This window comes from Pipistrellus kuhlii, unplaced genomic scaffold (genome assembly GCF_014108245.1).
Source record: "Pipistrellus kuhlii isolate mPipKuh1 unplaced genomic scaffold, mPipKuh1.p scaffold_m20_p_7, whole genome shotgun sequence".
In the NCBI taxonomy this organism is placed as follows: Eukaryota; Metazoa; Chordata; class Mammalia; order Chiroptera; family Vespertilionidae; genus Pipistrellus; species Pipistrellus kuhlii.
The window spans coordinates 54,086,790-54,107,228 of NW_023425573.1; the positions used below are offsets into that span (position 1 = coordinate 54,086,790).

At 40.3% G+C, this 20,439-nt stretch overlaps 1 protein-coding gene across 8 annotated transcripts in view; it reads right to left on the reverse strand.

The window, feature by feature from the left end:
* RIF1 (replication timing regulatory factor 1) overlaps positions 1-10,942 on the reverse strand; it is a 63,239-nt gene extending 52,297 nt beyond the window's left edge. For 6 of the 8 annotated variants that reach the window (XM_036422272.2, XM_045575697.1, XM_036422273.2 and 3 more), the window contains exons 1-6: positions 10,786-10,942; positions 10,284-10,397; positions 9,465-9,543; positions 4,637-4,733; positions 3,067-3,194; positions 2,875-2,969 (exon numbers count right to left, since the gene is read on the reverse strand). In XM_036422272.2, the coding sequence (XP_036278165.1) occupies positions 2,875-2,969; positions 3,067-3,194; positions 4,637-4,733; positions 9,465-9,543; positions 10,284-10,387 (503 nt within the window). In that variant the 5' untranslated portion in view covers positions 10,388-10,397; positions 10,786-10,942. Of the gene's footprint in view, positions 1-2,874; positions 2,970-3,066; positions 3,199-4,636; positions 4,734-9,464; positions 9,544-10,283; positions 10,399-10,574; positions 10,754-10,785 lie in introns of those variants that run through there. The other 2 variants (XM_036422269.2, XM_036422275.2) reach the window with 2 other exon arrangements.
* Between the last annotated feature and the right edge of the window lie 9,497 nt (positions 10,943-20,439).

Sequence of the window (20,439 nt, forward strand, 5' to 3'; positions counted from 1 at the left end):
GAGGTCCCAGAGGCGCGCACACTGCGCGCAGAGAAGGGCCGGCCGGCTGTGCCGCGGGATTGCCCTGACAGGAAGGAGACAGGGGCTCCAGATTGCTCTGAACACCACCTCCAATCCCACTACCAACTGAACTGAACCCCAATACCGGACTCATTGGGGGAGAGCATAGATAGTTTGGCAGCAGGCGAAAATCGTGGGCACCTTTCTCTCAGAGGCGCTCGCAACAAGTACTGAAGGACCCTGAGTCTCAGGAGTCGCATAGGGCAGGGCTGACGGAAGCCAAGGCTGTAGGCTCCACCCTGAAACCCCGCCCCATCAGGAAAGCTGCCTGCGAAAATGCCTAAACCAAATAGATCACAAACGAAAGAAATGGAGGACAAAATAGAGTTCAAAACCACACTTATAAGGTTGTTCAAGAATCTCCTAGAAAAGGCCGATAAAATAAACAAGACCTATGAGGATATGAAAAGGGGTCAACTAGAAATAATAAGGGATCAACAAGAAATAAAGAATACATTGTCTGAAATAAAAAATAATTTATGGAGTCCTAAAAACAGAATGGAAGATTGCAAGAATCAAGTCAAAGATTTGGAACATAAAGAGCCAGAAGACATTCCTCCGCAGATGCAAGAAGGCCAGAGAATCCAGAAAGTTGAAGATAATGTAAGAAACCTCTGGGACAACTTCAAGCGAACCAACATCAGAATTATGGGGGTCCCAGAAGATGAGAGAGAGCAAGATATCGAAAACATACTGAAAGAAATAGTGACAGAAAACTTTCCCCACCTGGTGAAAGAATTAGACTTACAAGTTCAGGAAGCGCACAGAACTCCAAACAAAAGGAATCCAAAGAGGACCACACCAAGACAAATCATAATTAAGATTCCAAGAGCAAAAGACAAAGAGAGAATATTAAAAGAAGCAAGAGCAAAGAAGGTAGTTACCTATAAAGGAGCACCTATACGACTGTCAGCTGATTTCTCAACAGAAATATTCAAGAAATATTCAAGGTGATGAATAGCAAAAACCTACAGCCAAAGATAATCTATCCAGCAAAGCTATCACTCAGATTCGAAGGTCAGATAAAGAGCTTCACTAATAAAAAAAAGCTAAAGGAGTTCATCACCACCAAACCAGAATTATATGAATTGCTGAAGGGGGTTCTTTCAGAAGAGAAAGTAAATAAAGATAAAAATTATGAACAACAAATACGTAACTATCAACAAGTGAATCTAAAAACCAAGGAAACTAAAAAAAAAAAAAATCTGAGGAACAATATTAACTGTTGAATATAATAGAATCAGAGGTATGGAAGGGGAGTGAACTGTTTATTCTTGGGGAAAAGGGGAGAGGGGGATGTGGGAAGAGACTGAACATAAACTGTGCACCTAGGGATGAGGACAATGGGGGGTGGGGAAAGGGCAGAGGGTGGGGTGAGAAGGGGGGGGAAAGGAACATTTGTAATAATATGAACAATAAAAATTTATTAAAAAAAAAAAAAAGAATCACTGCTGAAAAACTGCGCCAGTTGGAATGGGAAGTTCTCCCTCAATCTGCATATTCTCCTGATATTGCCCCTTCCGATTACCATTTGTTTCATTCTTTGCAAAACTTTCTTCTTAGAAAAAAATTTAATAATGAAGAATGCCTCAAAAATGCACTGACCGAATTTTTTGCATCAAAATCACAAGAATTTTACAACAGAGGGATTAAAATGCTTCCTGAGCGTTGGGCACAAGTAGTAGAAAACAACGGCAACTATATTGTTGATTAAATTTTGTTGTATTGTTTAAATAAATTAGATTTTAAAAAGTATTAGAAAACGACATTAATTATTACTAGACCTAATATAATTAAATTCAGTGTTCTTATGGGACGGCCAGAGAACTGTGATATAATATGAGCATTAAGGAGGACATCAGAACATTCAATTAGAGCAAATAGCTCAATTACTAAAGAAAGCTTTAAAGCAAAGGTAAGACAAAGTATATCAACAAAGAGCAGAATGAGAAGTAGAGATTTTCTTCTTCTGCCATCTCCTACTAAGCACTGTTACTTACATCCTAATTACCCACTATAACTCACTTAGGAGTCTGCTTTTTTTTTTTTAACTCTTTCAAAAGCTTTAACAGAAATAATTTTTAAAAAATATATTTATATTGATTCCAGAAAGGAAGAGGGAGAAGGGAAATAGAAGCATCAATGATGAGAGAATTATTTCTCAGCTGCCTCCTGCACACAACTCAATGGGGATTGAGCCTACAACCTGCACGTGTGCCCTGACTGGGAATTGAACATTGACTATCTGCTTCATAAGTCAATGCTCAACCATTAAGCCATGCCTGCTAGGCCAGAAATATATTTTTCAATGTGTTTACATTTACTATAAATTCATCAACTCTTCCTTTTTAAAAAAAAAAAAAAAAAATGTTTTTTTTTATTGATTTCAGAGAGGGAGAGGGAGAGAAAAAGAGAGAAACATCAATGACAAGAGAGAATCACTGATCGGCTACAGCAAACCAGCATGCACCCTTAACTGGAATCCAGCCCAGCACTCTTCAGTCCACAGGCTGATGCTCTATCTAATGACCCAAACCAGCTAAAGCAAGAAATAATTTTTAAACCCAGAATTGTGTTAGCAGAAGCCTAACCAAGACTTTACTTTTAAGACTATCTCAGTAAAATTAAACAAAGAAACCTACTAACTTAAGCACACATATTTCGTTCTTCCTGTTACTTTTTTCTTGAGACTTTTTGTCTAGAAGACATTTCCCTCTTTTAATATCTAACTCTAATTCAAGTCCCAAAAGTCTTCTTGAAGTAAATTCTGAACTTCCTAAAACTATCCTTATTGCAGAGCATCCAAATTCATACCTTATGATGACATTTAATGCTTCATAATCAACAACAGCAGAATGCATCTCTCCTCTATTAAATACTGTTTCTAATGAATCAATTATACTGGGTACCTAAAAGATGGAACAAAATAAATACAAATCAATTAAGCCTGAATTTTTTTTTTAAATGACATGTATTTAAGAAGATACATACAAAAACTATACTCACTACTTTGCCAATAACTTCAGTGGGGAACGTCTGCTTGGATATCACCCAAAGTGCCCTCGTACGTACATTTTTGTCTGAACTCTTAACATTATCATTCAATTTTGAAAGCAGTTCTTGAATATTTTTCTCTGAAAAACAAATAGCTTTAATTATGTGGAATATTTTATATCCTTTAAAACACTAAATATAAAAATAGAGAAAAAGATTAAATGCATGTCCAAGGAGAAATACCAAAGAACCAACGCTGATATCAAACTACTTTCCAAAAACACAAAAATAGGTAAGATGGTAGATTTAGAGAAAATAGTTCCCTCTAAATCAGATATTTTGTGCAATTAATTTTATAGATATCAATAAGTTGGTTTGAACATACAAGATAATTTTTGGCAAGATGTTACGAACCCTACGTCTGTCTCAAAATGAACTACTTTAGATTGCTACCATTTCTATACAGGGTGAGGCAAAAGTACATTTACAGTTGTGAGCATGTTAAAGATTCTTCTTGTATTATTAATTATTATTTTAAATAATAATTATACAAACTATAAACCTACTTTTCCCTCACTCTGTACATTAAAAAGAGCAGAAACTTCTCCCTCAGAAAACAGATGTTAACAACTATCTAACATCTTTATTTCCTAATTCCTGATTTCCCTTCTCTAAAGATCATTTCCTAGGTTTCCTTGTCAAACTGCTAACTTAGAGCAACAATTAGATTAGTTGAAAACACAGAAAGCATCTGTTAAGTCTTGTTTTCATTACCATTTTTAGTTCCAAATCATCCCACTTACCACCATATAAAAACATTCTAATTCAGACTATTTCTTACTGTATGTGCTTCTACAAAATAAGTGACCATCTAAATTACTAACTTCTAAAGCAGATAAGAGTTTCCAAAGGGGAAAGTTCAAACTTTCATAACATTTATAAATAAGCTTATTTCTTTTAGAGCAAATTTTACAATTACCAAAGGGCTATGTGTAAGAAAAAATAAAGCATTCCTGTAATAATCTAAACGACTGAATTATGTTATCAGCCTTGTTCAGTGTGGCTCAGTTGGTTGAGTACTGTCCCATGCACCCAAAGGCTACTGGTTTGAATCGCAGTAAGGGCATAAATATACCCAGATTTGGGGTTTGATTCTCGGTTGGGGTGCATATAGGAAGCAACTAATTAATGTTTCTCACAAACATGTTTTTACCTCTCCAAAAAAAAAAACTAAAATAAAAAAATATTTTTAGCTGAAACCGGTTTGGCTCAGTGGATAGAGCATCAGCCTGCGGACTGAAGGGTCCCAGGTTCGATTCCGGTCACAGGCATGTACTTTGGTTGTGGGCACATCCCCAGTGGTGGGTGTGCAAGAGGCAGCGGATCGATGATTCTCTCTCATTGATGTTTCTAACTCTCTATCCCTTTTTCTTTCTGTAAAAAATCAATAAAATATATTTTTAAAAATATATTGATATATTTTTAGAACATATATTAATATATAACAGAAGAGTACTTTTCACAACATCAAAGTATATATTTATAAACACTTAAAATATTAAGGCATGATAAATTTAACTACCTGATAGTCCTGAGGTAATTTTGGGATTATATAAACAAAACCCCAAGGCCTGTAGAGCAGCACAACTAAGCTCTGAGTTTTGACTGGAAATGTGAGCCTATAGCAAAAATAAAATTAAAAAACACTTGTTACAAATGAATACAATTGTGAAGCAATCTTTAGAAAGCAAAGTTTGATTAAAAGCAAAATTACATTTTAATCAAATCAATCAATCAAATCTTTTGAAGTAAATGAAATAAGACCCGGAATCCATATATATAGCTTTACAAAGAGGGAAACTACATAAAGATTAACTAAATAAAGAACATTTTTCTTGGCCATGGCCTGGTAGGTAGTTCAGTTGGTTAGTGTTGCTCCAAAAAACCAAGGTTGCGAATTTGATCCCTATCAAGACACATACAAGAAGCAACCAATGAATACGTTAAGTGGAATAAAATCAATGTTTCTCTCTCCCTCTCCCCTCTCCTATATCAAAAATCAATAAATAAAAGGTAACAAAAAAAAAACATTTTTCTTAAAAGATAAAGAACATTTCCACATATCTGAAAGCAAAGGAAAAGTCAACCAAATGGAAGATGCTACAGATACTAGACAGAAAATAAACAATAAAGCCCTTCCATAATGGATAAGGAACAGACTCAAACATAAAGGGTCTTGGGGTGAGGTTGCCAGCTCAATCAGGGCAAGAGCCTGCAACCTGGGCATGTGTCCTGATTGGGAATCGAACCATCACCTCCCATTTCATAGGTCAACACTCAACCACTGAGCCACATTGGCCAGTTTCATCGATGTCTGTCTCTCTCTCTGTCTCTCTCTTCCTTTTCCTCTCTAAAAAATCAATACAGACATATTTAAAAAGAAAAAAGAAAAAAGACTTCAAGCTGCTACTGTATCTCCTAGATAACAGCTAGCATGTGTCTGTAAATAAACTTAAATGCCTGGAAGGGTTTCTTAAAAATGGTGTCTTACCTTCAAGAATGTTGTGGGTTCATAGAAACAGTACTGGTAGAATTCTAAATAAGACATTTCACCTAGTATGATTCCTATTCTACTAGAATTCAAATATCCTTTTAGTGCTTAGTAATTCACACATAAAGCTTCTGTTGGTTGTCCTATCAGTACCGAGCTCACTCAGACATTTCTATATAGTTGAGTTCTTGGGAAGTCAAAAATTACAAGTGGATTTTTTACTACAAGGAGGAAGAAAGGGTTGAACCTCTAACCCAAGTTGTTCAACAGTCAACAGTAATTATACATCAGGTATTTTAGTTACAAACCCTATCTAAAACAGTGCATCAAGCATGATTCAAAATGCAAGCAATTGAGCTCCTGACCCTACATGTTGTCAAATACTAAATATATGAAAATGCATGTTTTTAACACATCAAATAGTCTTGTGCAACTTAGTATCAGACATGTTCTGAGAAATGCAACATTAGGAAATTTTGTCATTGTGCGAACATCATAGAGCACACTCATACAAACCTAGAAGGTATAATCTACTACACGCCTAGGTTATCCTAATAAAAGAGTAATATGCAAATTGACCACCACTCCAAGACACAAGATAGGCTGCCCCCATGTAGACACAAGATGGCCGGCAGGGAAGGGCAGTTGTGGGCAATCAGGCCTGCAGTGGAGGACTTTTAGGAGGAACCAGGTCGGCAGGGGAGGGCAGTTGGGGAGGACCAGACATGCAGGGGAGGAAGGTTAGGGATAACCAGGCATGCAGGGGAGGGTAGTTGAGGGGAGACCCAGGCCTGCAGGGGAGAGAAGTTGGGGTCGATCATGCCAACAGGGGAGGGCAGATGGGAGGGACCAGGCCTGCAGGGGAGGACAGTTAGGGGTAATCGGGCCAGCAACAGAGCAGTTAGGCATCTTATCAGGCTGGCAGGGGAGTGGCTAGGGGGTGATCAGGGTTGCAGGAAGCAGCAATTAGGAGCAATCAAGGCAGGCAGGCAAGTGAGCAGTTGGGAGCCAGCAGTCCACCAGGATCAGGCCTAAACTGGCAATCAGACATCCCCCAAGGGTTCCCAGATTGGAGAGAGTGCAGGCTGGGCCGAGTGACAGCCCTCCTATGCACGAATTTCTAGTATGACATAACCTGTTGCTCCTAGGCTACAAGCCTTTATGAAACATGAGATTAAACGAAGTACAGTACAAGAAAAAACGATACAATCAAGAGATGTAGCGAAACCGGTTTGGCTCAGTGGATAGAGCGTCGGCCTATGGACTGAAAGGTCCCGGGTTCGATTCCGGTCAAGGGCACTTACCTTGGTTGCAGGCACATCCCCAGTGGGGTGTGTGCAAGAGGCAGCTGGTCAATGTATCTCTCTCATTGACATTTCTAACTCTCTATCCCTCTCAATTCCTCTCTGTGTAAAATCAATAAAATATATTTAAAAAAAAAAAGAGAGATGTGGTGTGAGATGATCTGTTGCCAGGTTAACATACTGCTTTACAGCACTTTATAAACAGAAAGAATGCACATTAAATTATTAATAAATACAACATAGTAAATACATAAGTCAATAAGTCACAGATCATTATGAAGTATTATATGCACTGCACATAATTGTATGTGATATACTTTTATAGGACTGGCAGCATAGTAGTTTATTTACACCAACATTACAAGAGTAACATTTAAAATGTTAAAAATATATTTTATTGATTTTTTACAGAGAGGAAGGGAGAGGGATAGAGTTCGAAACATCAATGAGAAACATGGATCCGCTGCCTCCTGCACATCCCCTACTGGGGATGTGCTTGCAACCAAGGTACATGCCCTTGACCAGAATCGAACCTGGGGCCTTTCAGTCCGCAGGCTGGTCGCTGTATCCACAGAACCAAACCAGATAGGGCGAGAATAACTTATTTTTTATTATTGTATGAAGTTTTACCTATGTCTCCTTTTTACCCAACTGACCCCTCCCCCATCCCTTTCCAGCTGGGCAAGCTCCCACCACCCCAGTGTCTGTTTCCACTGGTTATGCTAATATATGCATGCATAAAAGATCTTTGGTTGCTCTCTAACCCCTCTCCCCTACCATTTGTCTCTGCGTTGATCTACTGATGTAAGAGTAACTCTTTTTTAAAAAAATTGATTTTAGAAAGAAACATCAGTGATGAATCACTGATGGGCTGCCTCCTGAATCAGGGATCCAGCCCACAATCCGGGCATGTGCTCCCTTGACTGGAATCCAACCCGGGACCCTTCTGTCCACAGGTTGACACTCTATCCACTGAGCCAAATCAGCCAGGGCAAGAATAACTATAGTGTTATGCTTGCTAAAATGTCACTAGGAATTTTTCAGCCTCATTACAATCTTATGGGACCACCATTGTATATTGGGTTGGTTCAAGTTGTTGACTAAAACCTCATTATGCAGAGCATGAGTATACTACTGGAATGTGCGATATGAGAAGGAAAAAAAAAGGGGTAATAAATAATACCACTGATACTGTATAACAATACCATTTATTACCCTATTTCCCCGAAAATAAGACAGTGTCTTATATTAATTTTTTATCCCAAAGTTGCACTAGGTCTTATTTTCAGGGGATGTCTTATCTTTCCATGCGCTAGGACTTATTTTCGGAGGATGTCTTATTTTTCGGGGAAACACGGTAATATCTTGAACTACCACACAATAAAGTAAGCTCCTGATCACTGGAACAGGATACTTAAGAGGTAAACAGAACCTCACATGCTCAACATTTAGCTAAAAATCATGCTAAAAAGTAGAATGAATATCTTGATAGAATACTTATATTTTAAAAGCACAAAAACAAGATAAAAATAAAAACTCATATCGACTTTAAAGACTGAATTCAGCTGAAACCGGTTTGGCTCAGTGGATAGAACCGGGTCCCGGGTTCGATTCCAGTCAAGGGCTTGTACCTTGGATGCGGGCACATCCCCAGTAGGAGGTGTGCAGGAGGCAGCTGATCAATTTTTTTCTCTCATGGATGTTTCTAGCTCTCTATTCCTCTCCCCTCTTCTCTGTAAAAAAATCAATAAAATAAAAAAATTTAAAAAAGACTGAGTTCAACCTCTTAATTCTAAAAATAAGAAAATTAAAGTTAAGGTTTAAGGAAGGTTACAAAGCTACAGGGTACTCAAGTGAGGACAAGAACATAGGTCTTCAGTTTGAGGTTAAGCTATCCCACTTTCCTATAAACACTTGATAGAGATAACCTTCCTAACTGTTTTTAATCAGGAAAGAGTAGCAAAACTAAGGGCGTGTGAAGATAAATAAATACACCAAAAACAAAATTAGAAAGTCATTACTTAGGAATACATTCCTACAAAAGGAGGTAAAACAGATTAAATAATCTCTGACTATTGCTTTTAAATTAAGAGCAAAGGTTTTGGATTCAAATAGCCTTGGACAAATTAAAGCAATCTGTTCTGCAAAATGGGGACTAAAGAGTAACTTTACAGGGACACTGAGTTAGATTAAGTGAGAGAAAACTATAAGGGAACTCGGGGCACTACAATATACTTTCATTTATTTAAACTCAAAGTTTCTATGAGTAAACTAGTAAAACTTTGCCCCACAAATAAAAAATAAAAAAAATTACTGCCGAAACCGGTTAGGCTCAGTGGTAGAGCATCGGCCTGCAGACTGAAAGGTCCTGGGTTCAATTCCGGTCAAGGGCATGTACCTCGGTTGCAGGCACAAACCCCAGTGGGAGGTGTGCAGGAGGCAGCTGGTAGATGTTTCTCTCTCATCGATGTTTCTAGTTCTCTATCCCTCTCAATTCTTCTCTGTGTAAAATCAATAAAATATATATTTTTGAAAATTAATAAACAGACACATACCTTTAAAACTTCACATAACCGAGGAAGTTTTTTCTCGATTTCTATAATGACTTCTTTTCCATCTTCTCCAGTAATACGACTTCAAAGCAAAAATAAAAAATTTATGCAAATAGACACAAAAGTATAATCACTCCCTAAAGTTTAATCCTGGCAAATTAGCTTGATGTAGTGGTAAGGTACTCAAGAATAGAATGCAATATATATCTGATGCAAAAAAAATAATAACAATAACAACCTTCAGAATTACTTTTGCATCCACTGTACAAGTTTCAATAGTTTCTCTTTGTGAACAGGGAACAGAGAGACCTCTCCCTAGTCGCAAATGCACAATCTTGATCATTTTATACCAGTTGCTATCCTCTCTCTCGCAATGTCCCAACTGCAGAAAACTCAATGGTTTGCGGGAGGGAAATACTACTATTTGCAATTAAAACAAAACTCAATTAAAAAAAAAAAAATTCTGAGTTGCCCACACTGTCCCAGGACCTGCGCGACTTCCATGGAAAACCATTCCTGCAGCCAGCAAGCCCACTTCCAACCAAATTTTTAAATACCTAAAACTCTCCGACTGCCAGGCGCAGGCGCGGACTTCCTCATTCCGGACGCACACCTGAGCGTGCACCTTAGGGCGATGCGGCGGCAGCTCCTCCCGCACCCACCCCGCCCCCCGCCCCCCGCCCCCCGCCCCGGGCGACCCCGGCCGGCGTCCTCCCCCGCCGCCGGCTTCTACCGCACACGCTGGTCTAGCGTACCCCCACCCCGACCCCGCTCCCCCCACAAACCCCCCTGCACGCCCCGTCCCGCCCCCGGCGGCCTCACCTGGTCAGGGACAGGTAAGCGTCCGTCTGCTCCCCACAGGAGGCGGCAGCGTCTTCCAAAGTCTCCAGGAGCGGCGCCAGGGGGCTCTGGCCCGGGGCGGTCATGTCGGCCACCCTGCGGCACCGGCCGGAAGAGGAGAACAGCCAGTGACCGACGGAAACGACCCCGCGCCGCCCCGGCGGGGTCCCAGGCCCCGGCCCCGCGCGCCCGCCCGCTTGCCGGGGCCTCCCGGGCCCTCGGACCACGTCCGCGCCCTGAGCCCCGGGAGCACGAACCCTCCACCCCAGCCTCCTCCTCCGGCGGCGCCCCGCCACTCGCACCCAGGCCCACACGGCGCCGGCCCGCTCCCGCCACCACTTTCCCGGGCAGCTTTCAACAGGGGGAGGAGACCGGCGTGGGGCGGGAGACGCCGGGAGTGGAGGCGTCTCACCGCGAGGGGGCGGAGGGGGCGCCCGGCGGAGGGCTCCTGCCTGCGGCTGGGCAGCGCGACCCCGACACGTACCCCCACGTACGAAGGTCAGAAGTGCGTCCTCTCCGCCGCTTCCCGCACCGCACGGACGCGGCCGAGCCTCCGCTCCTCCCCGATGTGGGCTGTTTACTCACGCGTGCAGCCCGCTCCTTCCGAGGCCAAGATGGCGGCGGGGGCGGGCCGGGAACGCGCGGGAGTGGGCAGGCCGGGCAGGCGAGCCACGAGCAGGTCCAACAGACGGCGGCGGCGGCGCGCCGAGGTCATCGAGCGCCGCCCGCCTCCGCCCCGCCCACCCCTGCCCTGCGGGGGCAGGTCACACCCGGGGACCGGTCACACCCGGGGGCCAGAGGTGTTCAGGCCTCAATTTAACCGGGGAAGGGCTTAAAATGGTAATGCATCTCCCAGTTCACCGGACTAAGTAGAAGGAGCCTTCTGGTTGCTTCCGAACTCAGAGTGCAATGCTTGCTGAAGTATTTAGCATGAAATCATCATTTAGCAAGAGGAGGTAACCGCACTGCAATGTTTAAGACATGGAATTTTCTTTTTATTTATTTATCTATTTATTTATTTATTTATTTATTTATTTATTTTAATATATTGTATTGATTTTTTTGCCCCCCTCCCTCCCTCCCATACATACCCTCCCTCCCCAGAGTTTTATGTCCATTGGTTGTACTTATATGCATGTACACAAGTCCTTTGGTTAGATCAACCCAAAGACATGGAATTTTCTTGGAATGTTCAAGAGTAGATCTACCATGAAAACTCTACCACCATACTGTTTGAGGCAGAGGAGAGCTCATTAAATGTTGATAAATGTAGCTTAAATAGATTAGTTTTGGAGTCACACGTGACTACATTAAAGTTCTCTACTCTTTAAGCTTTAGCAAGTTCATCACCCTGTTGTCTCAGTTTCCTCCTCCGTAAAATAAGGGTGATAAGGGTACCTACCTACTTCAGGTAAAAGTGAAATAAGAAAAAGGTTGCCCTAGTTGGTTTTGCTCAGTGGATAGAGCATAGGCCTGCAAACCCAAGGGTCCTGAGTTGGGTTCACATTAAGGTGAAGGTCACAAGCCTGGGTTGTGGGCTCCATCCCCCGGTGGGGAATATGCAGGAGGAAGCTGGTCAATGATTCCCTCTCATCATTGATGTTTCGGTCTCTCTCCTCTCCCTCCCTCTTTGAAATCAATAAAAATGTTTAAAAAGAAAGAAAAGGGGTGAGGCCCAGATTCTCCAGTTTTAACTGTACATAACAATAGCCTGAAGACATTCGAGATTAAACTGCTGGTTTCTGGTTCCTGCCCTTCCCTTAGACATTGTGATTCAGTAGATTTAGGTTATCTCCCAAGGATCTGCATTCTTTTAGTCCCCACCTGTTCAAGGGTGGGGTCTTGGCTGTAAATCCTTAATGAAAATCAATTCTCAACTATTAATTTGTTGCTCCCCCTCATATTTACAGAGGAAAGGAAAGGGAGAGATTGAAACATCAATGATGCGAGAATCATCCATCAGCTGCCTCCTGCATCTATCTTTTCATGTAGTTGTTCAACTAATACACAATTTCTATCTTCTTTGCCTTTCAAATATTTTATTTCTTTTTTCTCCTCAGAACATCTTCAGAAGTAAAAGACATACACTCGCAATCCAATACTCCTTTCTAACTTCTGTATTCTTGTCTTTAACCACATATCAAATATCACACAGCAAATATCCAGTCTATATAACCTTATGCCTCTAAATGACTACTTTCTCCTACTTGCCCTGAGTGGTCCTAATGAATCTTCCTATCTAATAATTCTCTGTCCACCCAGTATCTATCTAGAATCCCAGTTTTTACCCTAAATGTAGCATTTCAGGATTGTAACATTGTTCTTTATAATAAACTACTTTTTATTGAGTGCTAGATGCCTTATATACATTATCTCCTTTACTCCTAACAGTGGTTTAAGGTGAAAAAGCACTTTTCCCAGATTTACAAATAAGCATGTGAAGCTTAAAGAGTAGAGAACTTTAATGTAGTCATGTGTAACTCCAAAACTAATCTATTTAAGCTACATTTATCTATCAACATTTAATGAGCTCTACTCTGCCTAAAGCAGTATGGTGGTATAGTTTTCATGGTAGAGCTACTCTTGAACATTACAAGAAAATTCAATATAAAGAGTCCAATGGAACCCAGCTGGTGTAGCCCAGTGGTAGAGCATTGATCTATGAACCAGAAGATCACAGTTGGATTCCTGGACAGGGCACATGCTCAGGTTGTGGGCTCAAACCCCCTGTGTGGGGCATACATGAGGCAGTCTATCAATGATTCTTTTTCGTCATTGATATTTCTGTCTCTCCCTCTTCCTTCATCTCTGAAATCAATAAAAATATATATATATAGATATGGAAAGAGTCCAATGGAAGTGCACTACTTAAAGGATTCCTATAGTTATTCATTCAATAAAATAAAGTATCCATCTGTAACCCAAATTACTAATGTTAATGTAAGGAACCCATCTTTGAAGTCAGAGAGATAAGTCAAATACTGACTCTGCCACTGTGAAAATTGAGATCTTTCAGAAAAATACTTAAGCTTCACCATTTCTTCACAGTAAAATGAGAAGAAATACACCAACATCAAAAGTCAATAAAGGGCAAATAGCACTGGCCTGTTTAGCTATCTAATAATGATAGAGCGTCGGCCCATGGACTGAAGTGGTTAGAGCACATGTGTCAAACACAAAACCCGCGGGCCAAATCAGTCCCGCCAGGCCTTGCAATGTGGCCTGCACCGCGCTGTCATCACTGCACTCTGCTGCGTTTCCATCACAATGACAGTTTATGACTGTTCAGTAAACCATTCGGCCCGCGATTTAGGCTGGATTTTAGATTTTGGCCTCTTCTCTGATTGAGTTCGACACCCCTAGGTTAGAGTGTTGGCCCATGAACTGAAGGGTCTTGGGTTTGATTCTGGTCAGGGTACGTGCTTTGGTTGCAGACTCTATCCCTGCCCGATTGGAATGTGTGCAGGAGGCAACCAATCGATGTGTCTCATATCCATGTTTCTCTCTCTCTCTCTCTCTCTCTCTCTCTCTCTCTCTCTCTCTCTCTCTCTCCTTCTCCCCCCTCCCTTCTACTCTCTAAAAATCGATGGAAAAAATGTCTTCACTCCTCGAATGAGGATTAAAAAGAACATGTTAAATTTTTTAAAACAATTTTTAAATGTCTGCATAAAAATATAGCCAACCAGCAATAATTTAATATTATATTTCCCTCTTTTTTTAGAGAGAGAGAGGAAGGGAGAGGGAAAAAAAGAGAAACATCAATGTGAGAGGAACACTCTCAAGACTCCTGCACGCCCCTACCAGGGATTGATAATACAAGCTAGGAATTGAACCAGGACGATGCCCAACCAACTGAACCACACAATATAATATTTCTGAAAGTTTGGTTCCTAAATCATTGCATCACATTGATTCACAAGGGGCCTTTATATGCAAGTATCTTGGCCATACCTGTCAGATCTACTGAACCAGAAGTCCCAGGGCAAGCCCAGAAATCTGAAATTTTAATATGCACCCTGAGTGAGTCGATTCGTTCCAAAGTTTGAGATTCCTACTGTGCTCAGGGTACACACTTTTTTTTTTTTTAAACATTGAATGATAGCTCTTAACTATTACTTTTATTTGTAATTGGAGTACAAATATTCATTTTTGAGAGAACCAGCCTATGTATAGCAGAAATCCTTTGTTTACATCTCAAAATGTGGAGAAAAAAACAAAATACTTTAGAAGTTCAGGAACTAGAAACACAATTTATTTCTTTTTTCTTTTTTTCTTTTAAGTGCCTGGGGCAGGGAGGGTGGGGAAAGTTGGGGGAGGAAGGGAAAAGGGAAAGGCAGGGGTGTGCTCCCAGGAGGGAGCTCACCTAGAAACATAATTTAAACTGACAGCCTTGAGGAGCCAAAAGGGAAAGTGACTCATTATTATGCTTAAGGCCTTTGTGGAAAAAGAATGTAATCACAAATTTAGAAAATTAATCCAGTTTGAATTCATCACCATGCCTACTCAGGGGCAGGATTAAATGCCCTATTTTTCTTGATCAAGGATTAAGAAGAAGAAAAAAAAATTGACTGCCTATTCTAGTAAACTAATGCAATTGAACATTTAAAATCTTCTAAATGTGCTATTGATAAAACAGAAATTTGACTTAAATTTGAAAGCTTGGGCCCTCATCGGTTTGGCTCCATGGGTATAGTGTTGGCCTGCGGACTGAAGGGTTTGGGGTAGGATTCTGGTCAAGGGCACATGCCCAGGTTTCGGCTCGATCCCCAGTAGGGGGCGTGCAGGAGGCAGCCAATCAATAAATCTCTCTCATCATTGATGCTTCTACCCTGTTTCCCCGAAAATAAGACAGTGTCTTATATTAATTTTTGCTCCCAAAGATGCACTAGGTCTTATTTTCAGGGGATGTCTTATTTTTCCATGAAGAAGAATACGGTACACATTTATTGTTAAACGAAAATAAAGGAAATTTATTACCTGTATACAGTACAGTAGTATGGTAGTTGTCAACACAAACCAGACAAAGTGTGAATCCTACAGTATCAAGAATTTACTCATTTATTCAGTGACAATCATGTCATCATCTTCTGGAACATCATCATAACAATCCAATTACTGAATTTCCTGGTGAATTTCTTGTGACTCCATTTCTTTCAGAATCAGTGGACCAAATCTCTCATGTTTAGCCTAGCGGGGCCTTATTTTCGGGGGAGGGTGGGATGCCTTATATTTCACTCAGAAGGAAACCTGTAAGTAGGTCTTATTTTCGGAGGATGTATTATTTTCGGGAAACACGGTATCTCTCTCTCTCTCCCTCTTCCTTCTTCTCTGAAATAAATAAACATGTATTTAAAAAAATAAATTTGTAAGCTTGATTGTCTGCTTTCATATGATAGTGATGGAAATATAAATACAGCCTCTAGGAAGGACAATTTGTAATATTTATTAAAATTAAAAATTCTCAAAGTCTTTGATACAAAAATTTTTCTTCTAGATGATTATTCTACAAATATACTTATTCATATGCAAAGTAAAGTATGGAGAATGTTAACTTAAAAATACAAAAGAGTGCCTTAACTGGTTTGGCTCAGTGGAAAGAGCGTAGGCCTGCGGATTGAAGAGTCCCAGGTTCAATTCCAGTCAAGGACATGTACCTCAGTTGCAGGCACATCCCCAATAGGAGGTGTGCAGGAGGCAGCTGATGTTTCTTTCTCATCAATGTTTCTAACTCTCTCTCTTCCTCTCTGTAAAAAATCAATAAAATATGTTTTTGTTTGTTTGTTTGTTTTTTGGTATAGCAAAGGTGGAGGTTTATTGATGAACAAGTATAGACTCCTACATGGGAAGAGGAAAAGAACAAACTCCCAAGTAAGGAGGGGGAAAGAGCCCCCAATAAAATATGTTTTTAAAAAAATACAAAAGTGCCCTCGTTGGTTTGGCTCAGTGGATAAAGCACTGCCCTGAGGACTGAAGGCTCTGGGTTCTATTTGGGTCAAGAGCAGGTGCCTAGGTTGTGGGCTCAATCCCCAGTAGGGGGCGTGCAAGAGGCAGCTGGTCAATGATTCTCATCATTGATGTTTCTATCTCTCTCTCTCCCTCTTCCTTATGCTTTGAAATAAATAAAAATATATTTTAAGAGAAAAAAAATAAATAAGCCTCTTGGAGTGAGAGGCAAACAAGCATTTATTCAGGAATCATTAATTCAGGCAGAAACCCATATAATGTTCTCTTAGGAGACAGAGGCAAAGGGTATTTAGGAGAAAGGGAAGGGGAACAATTACATCATTAGAAGAAAGGCATTTCTTCTGGGACAGATGACCTAATATAGTGACACTAATTGTAAAAGATATTTTTAATTTTTAGTCTGGTAGTCATCTGTCCAGTTGTCATAATCACTGTTTTCTTGTTATTTTTGCAAACAGTTCTTTGGATCGCCTTGTTGCTGTAGGGCCAGTACCAAGTTTATTTTGCCCTGTTTTAACATTTGAGACAAAGGACATGCAGGGCAATTCCTCTGGCAGCTCCATTTTATTTTATTCTATTTTTTAATCTTTATGGTTGAAAGTATTACCCATGTCCCCCTTTCTTTCCCATTGACCCCTTCCAACCCTCCCCCCCCTGCACTTCTGGCAGCTCCATTTGAATGTAGCTCCATTTATATTATTTTGACAAGACTTTTGTTTATTGTAGAATTGTTTGTTAAAAAAAAAAGATTAGAAACAATTAATGAAGACATGTTAAATAGATTGTGGTGCATCTATACTGAATAATACTATGCAGCTATCTACGTAATAATATATAGTGATATTCAAAATATATTTAATGAGGGGGGAAAGTTTTTCTAAAAGGAACCAGACTTACTTAGAGAAATTACTAATTCCAGGGCTGGGGGTGTGAACATATAAGAAAAGTCTATAGTATCTTTTTGTGCCAGGAAGTAAACAAGTGCTTAAAAATGATGGGGACATATTAAAAGGACTCAAGAGCCAGTTTGGAGGGCTTTTCCTGAATGAATCTGGAAGATTGGATTATAAATCATTGAGTAAAAGAAAATCCATGAACCTGTATTGGTACTAAAAATACAAATGAGTAAAAGGAAAGATAGAGTTAGGAAATCACCATTTTACAACCATGATAGTAATAATTGACTCAAGAACTCAATGGATGCTAAATCAGTAGGTAGAAAAACCACTGAACAAAAGTCTGATGGGGAGCACAGTCTCAAAATATATACCTCCCCATAAGATACTTGTCAAACAAAAGAGATAAATGGTAACTTTACAGTGGAAACATCTATGAAAATCCCCAAACTGTTACAAACTGATATACAGAGATTCTGGGATGTGATTCACTAGGGAAACAATATTGCTTCTTTGGTGTGCTGGCAAAAGTTCAGAACCTGAATCTATCTATGGGGAAAGAATCAGAAAAATCCATGTTGAAGGATGCTTTATAAAAAAGAAAAAAGTGAAAAACAAAAACACTGGCATATGTTCTTCAAATGGCAATGCCATGAGAAGCAAAGGAAAGCAGATAAACTGTTTCAAACTAAAGAAGATCTAATTATAGAATATCACCTGTATTTTATAATTAAAGAATTTGCTAATCCTTAGACTCGTAGGGGTGTCGAACTCAATCAGAGAAGGGGCCAAAATCTAAAATCCAGCCTAAATCGTGGGCCGAAAGGTTTACTGAACAGTCAAACTGTCATTGTGATGGAAACGCAGCGGAGTGCAGTGATGACAGCGCGGTGCGGGCCACATTGCAAGGCCTGGCGGGACGGATTTGGCCCGCGGGCCTTGTGTTTGACACATGTGCAGAGAGACAAAATTTTGCTATAGAATCCAGGACTCTTAGAGATAGTAATTGTTCTGGACCACAGACCTATACCAACTAATTTAATTAAATTATAAACCCCACCAAAGGGAAAAATGTTTCAGGTCAGCAAGGCATGAAAGAGATTTTAATAATTTAGCTGTGAAAATTTTTTTTAATATATTTTATTGATTTTTTACAGAGAGAAAGGGAGAGCGATAGAGAGCTAGAAATGTCGATGAAAGAGAAACATCGACCAGCTGCCTCTTGCACACTCCCAAATGGGTATGTGCCTACAACCAATGTACATGCCCTTGACCAGATCGAACCTGGGACCTTTCAGTCCACAGACCGACGCTCTACCACTGAGCCAAACCGGTTTCGGCTAGCTGTGAAAAATTTTTAAGTAAAAAAAAAAAAAAAAAAAAAATACACTACATAAAGCAACGATATAAACCTTCCTTTTAAAGGGTAGAAAAAGATTAAAATATTGTTAACATAGATAAAATTACTAAATAGACTTTTGGAAACTTTCCAACACTAGTCTGGGTTACATTCAATATCTTAAGTAAAAGCAGCCTTACCTTCCCTTTTTATAAATGGGCTGAAATCTGACTTAGGGGATTTAATAAAAAAAATAACTTAGTTAAAATGTGAATTTGCCAGTATAGAAAATATATATATGTGGCTTAACATTGCTAAGTAGCTTTAAAAAATAAATAAAGCCCTAGCTGGTTTGGCTCAATGGATAGAGCATCAGCCTATGGACTGAAGAGTCCTGGGTTCTATTTTGGTCAAGGGTACATCGCCAGTTGCGGGCTCAATCCCCAGTAGGGGGCGTGCAGGAGGCAGCTGACCAATGATTCTCTCTTATCATTGATGTTTCTATCTCTCTCACTCTCTCCATTCCTCTCTGAAATCAATAAAAACATATTTTTAAAAAAAGAAAAAAAACAGGAAAAAAAGTTTGTGTTACAGTAAAAGTGACAATGTCAGATTGTTTGGGGGGAAAAAAAGACAAGACAAATTTTAAAATATACAGTAATTTTGTCAGACTGGAGAAGAAATAAACTTTATTTAACTTGTTTTAATAGAACCACTCAAGTTTTCTAACAATTTAATGTCTCAACTGTAACATTTGTATATGTGTGTGTGTGTGTGTGTGTACATACATATATTCAATCTCTAAATGTTTAGAATTGATGAGAGAGAGAGGGGGGGGGGAGCGATTTGTTGTTCTACTTATTTATGCATGCATTGATTGCTTCTTGTATATGCTTGACTGGAAATCAAATCTGCAACCTTGGAGTATTGGATGACACTCTAACCAACTGAGCTACCTGGCCAGGGCTGTCACTGATATTTTGCTTTCATTATCAGAGGAATATTCTTTCTCCATGATACAACATTGTGCAGAACACAATCAGCATAGCAGGTTTGAATTGCTATCCTTGAAAAGGACAGTTTGTAAGGTTAGCACTTGGCTGGCCTCTGGAACTTAGATTTTGGGAGGTTCCCAACAATAACTGATAAGAATGCCTCACTAAACTGTTTATAGAAACTACTAGGAGCCTGGTGCACGAAATTCACGCATGGCGTGGGGGGAGGGGGGTGGAGAGGGGTGGTGTCTCTCAGCCCAGCCTATGCCCTCTCCAATCTGGGACCCCTCTAGTGAAGTTGGACATCCCTCTCACAATCCAGGATTGCTGGCTCCCAAATGCTCACCTCCCTGCCTGGTCCCTAACCACTTCTGCCTGCCAGCCTGGTAACACCTAACTGTCTTCCCCTGCGGGCCTGGTCACCCCTACCTGCCCTCCCCTGCTGGCCTAGTTACCCCTAACTTTCCTCCCCTGCAGGCCTAGTCACCTCCAACTGCCCTCCCCTGCAGACCTGGTAGCCCCTAATTGCCCTCCCCTGCTGGCCTGTCGCCCACAACTGCCCTTTCCTGCCAGCCATCTTGTGGTGGCCATCTTGTGTCGACCTGAGGGCGGCCATCTTTGACACATGCGGGTGGCCATCTTGTATGTTGGAGTGATGGTCAATTTGCATATTACCTCTTTATTCTACAGAAAAAATTAAAACAGATATTAATAATTATATAACTCTTAATATTATGTACAATATATTATTTAACAATATATAACAAAATGTATTATATAAAATTATGTTATTATTGTTTACAATAATGAAGAAAATGTTCTTTTGCTAGGAGAGGGGGATAAAACTATTCTTGGGCTATAGCAGTAACTGTTTCTCATAACTACACCCAGAGGCGCTATATCTGCAACTCCACTGAGATTAATCATCTCTCTTGAGCACCTCC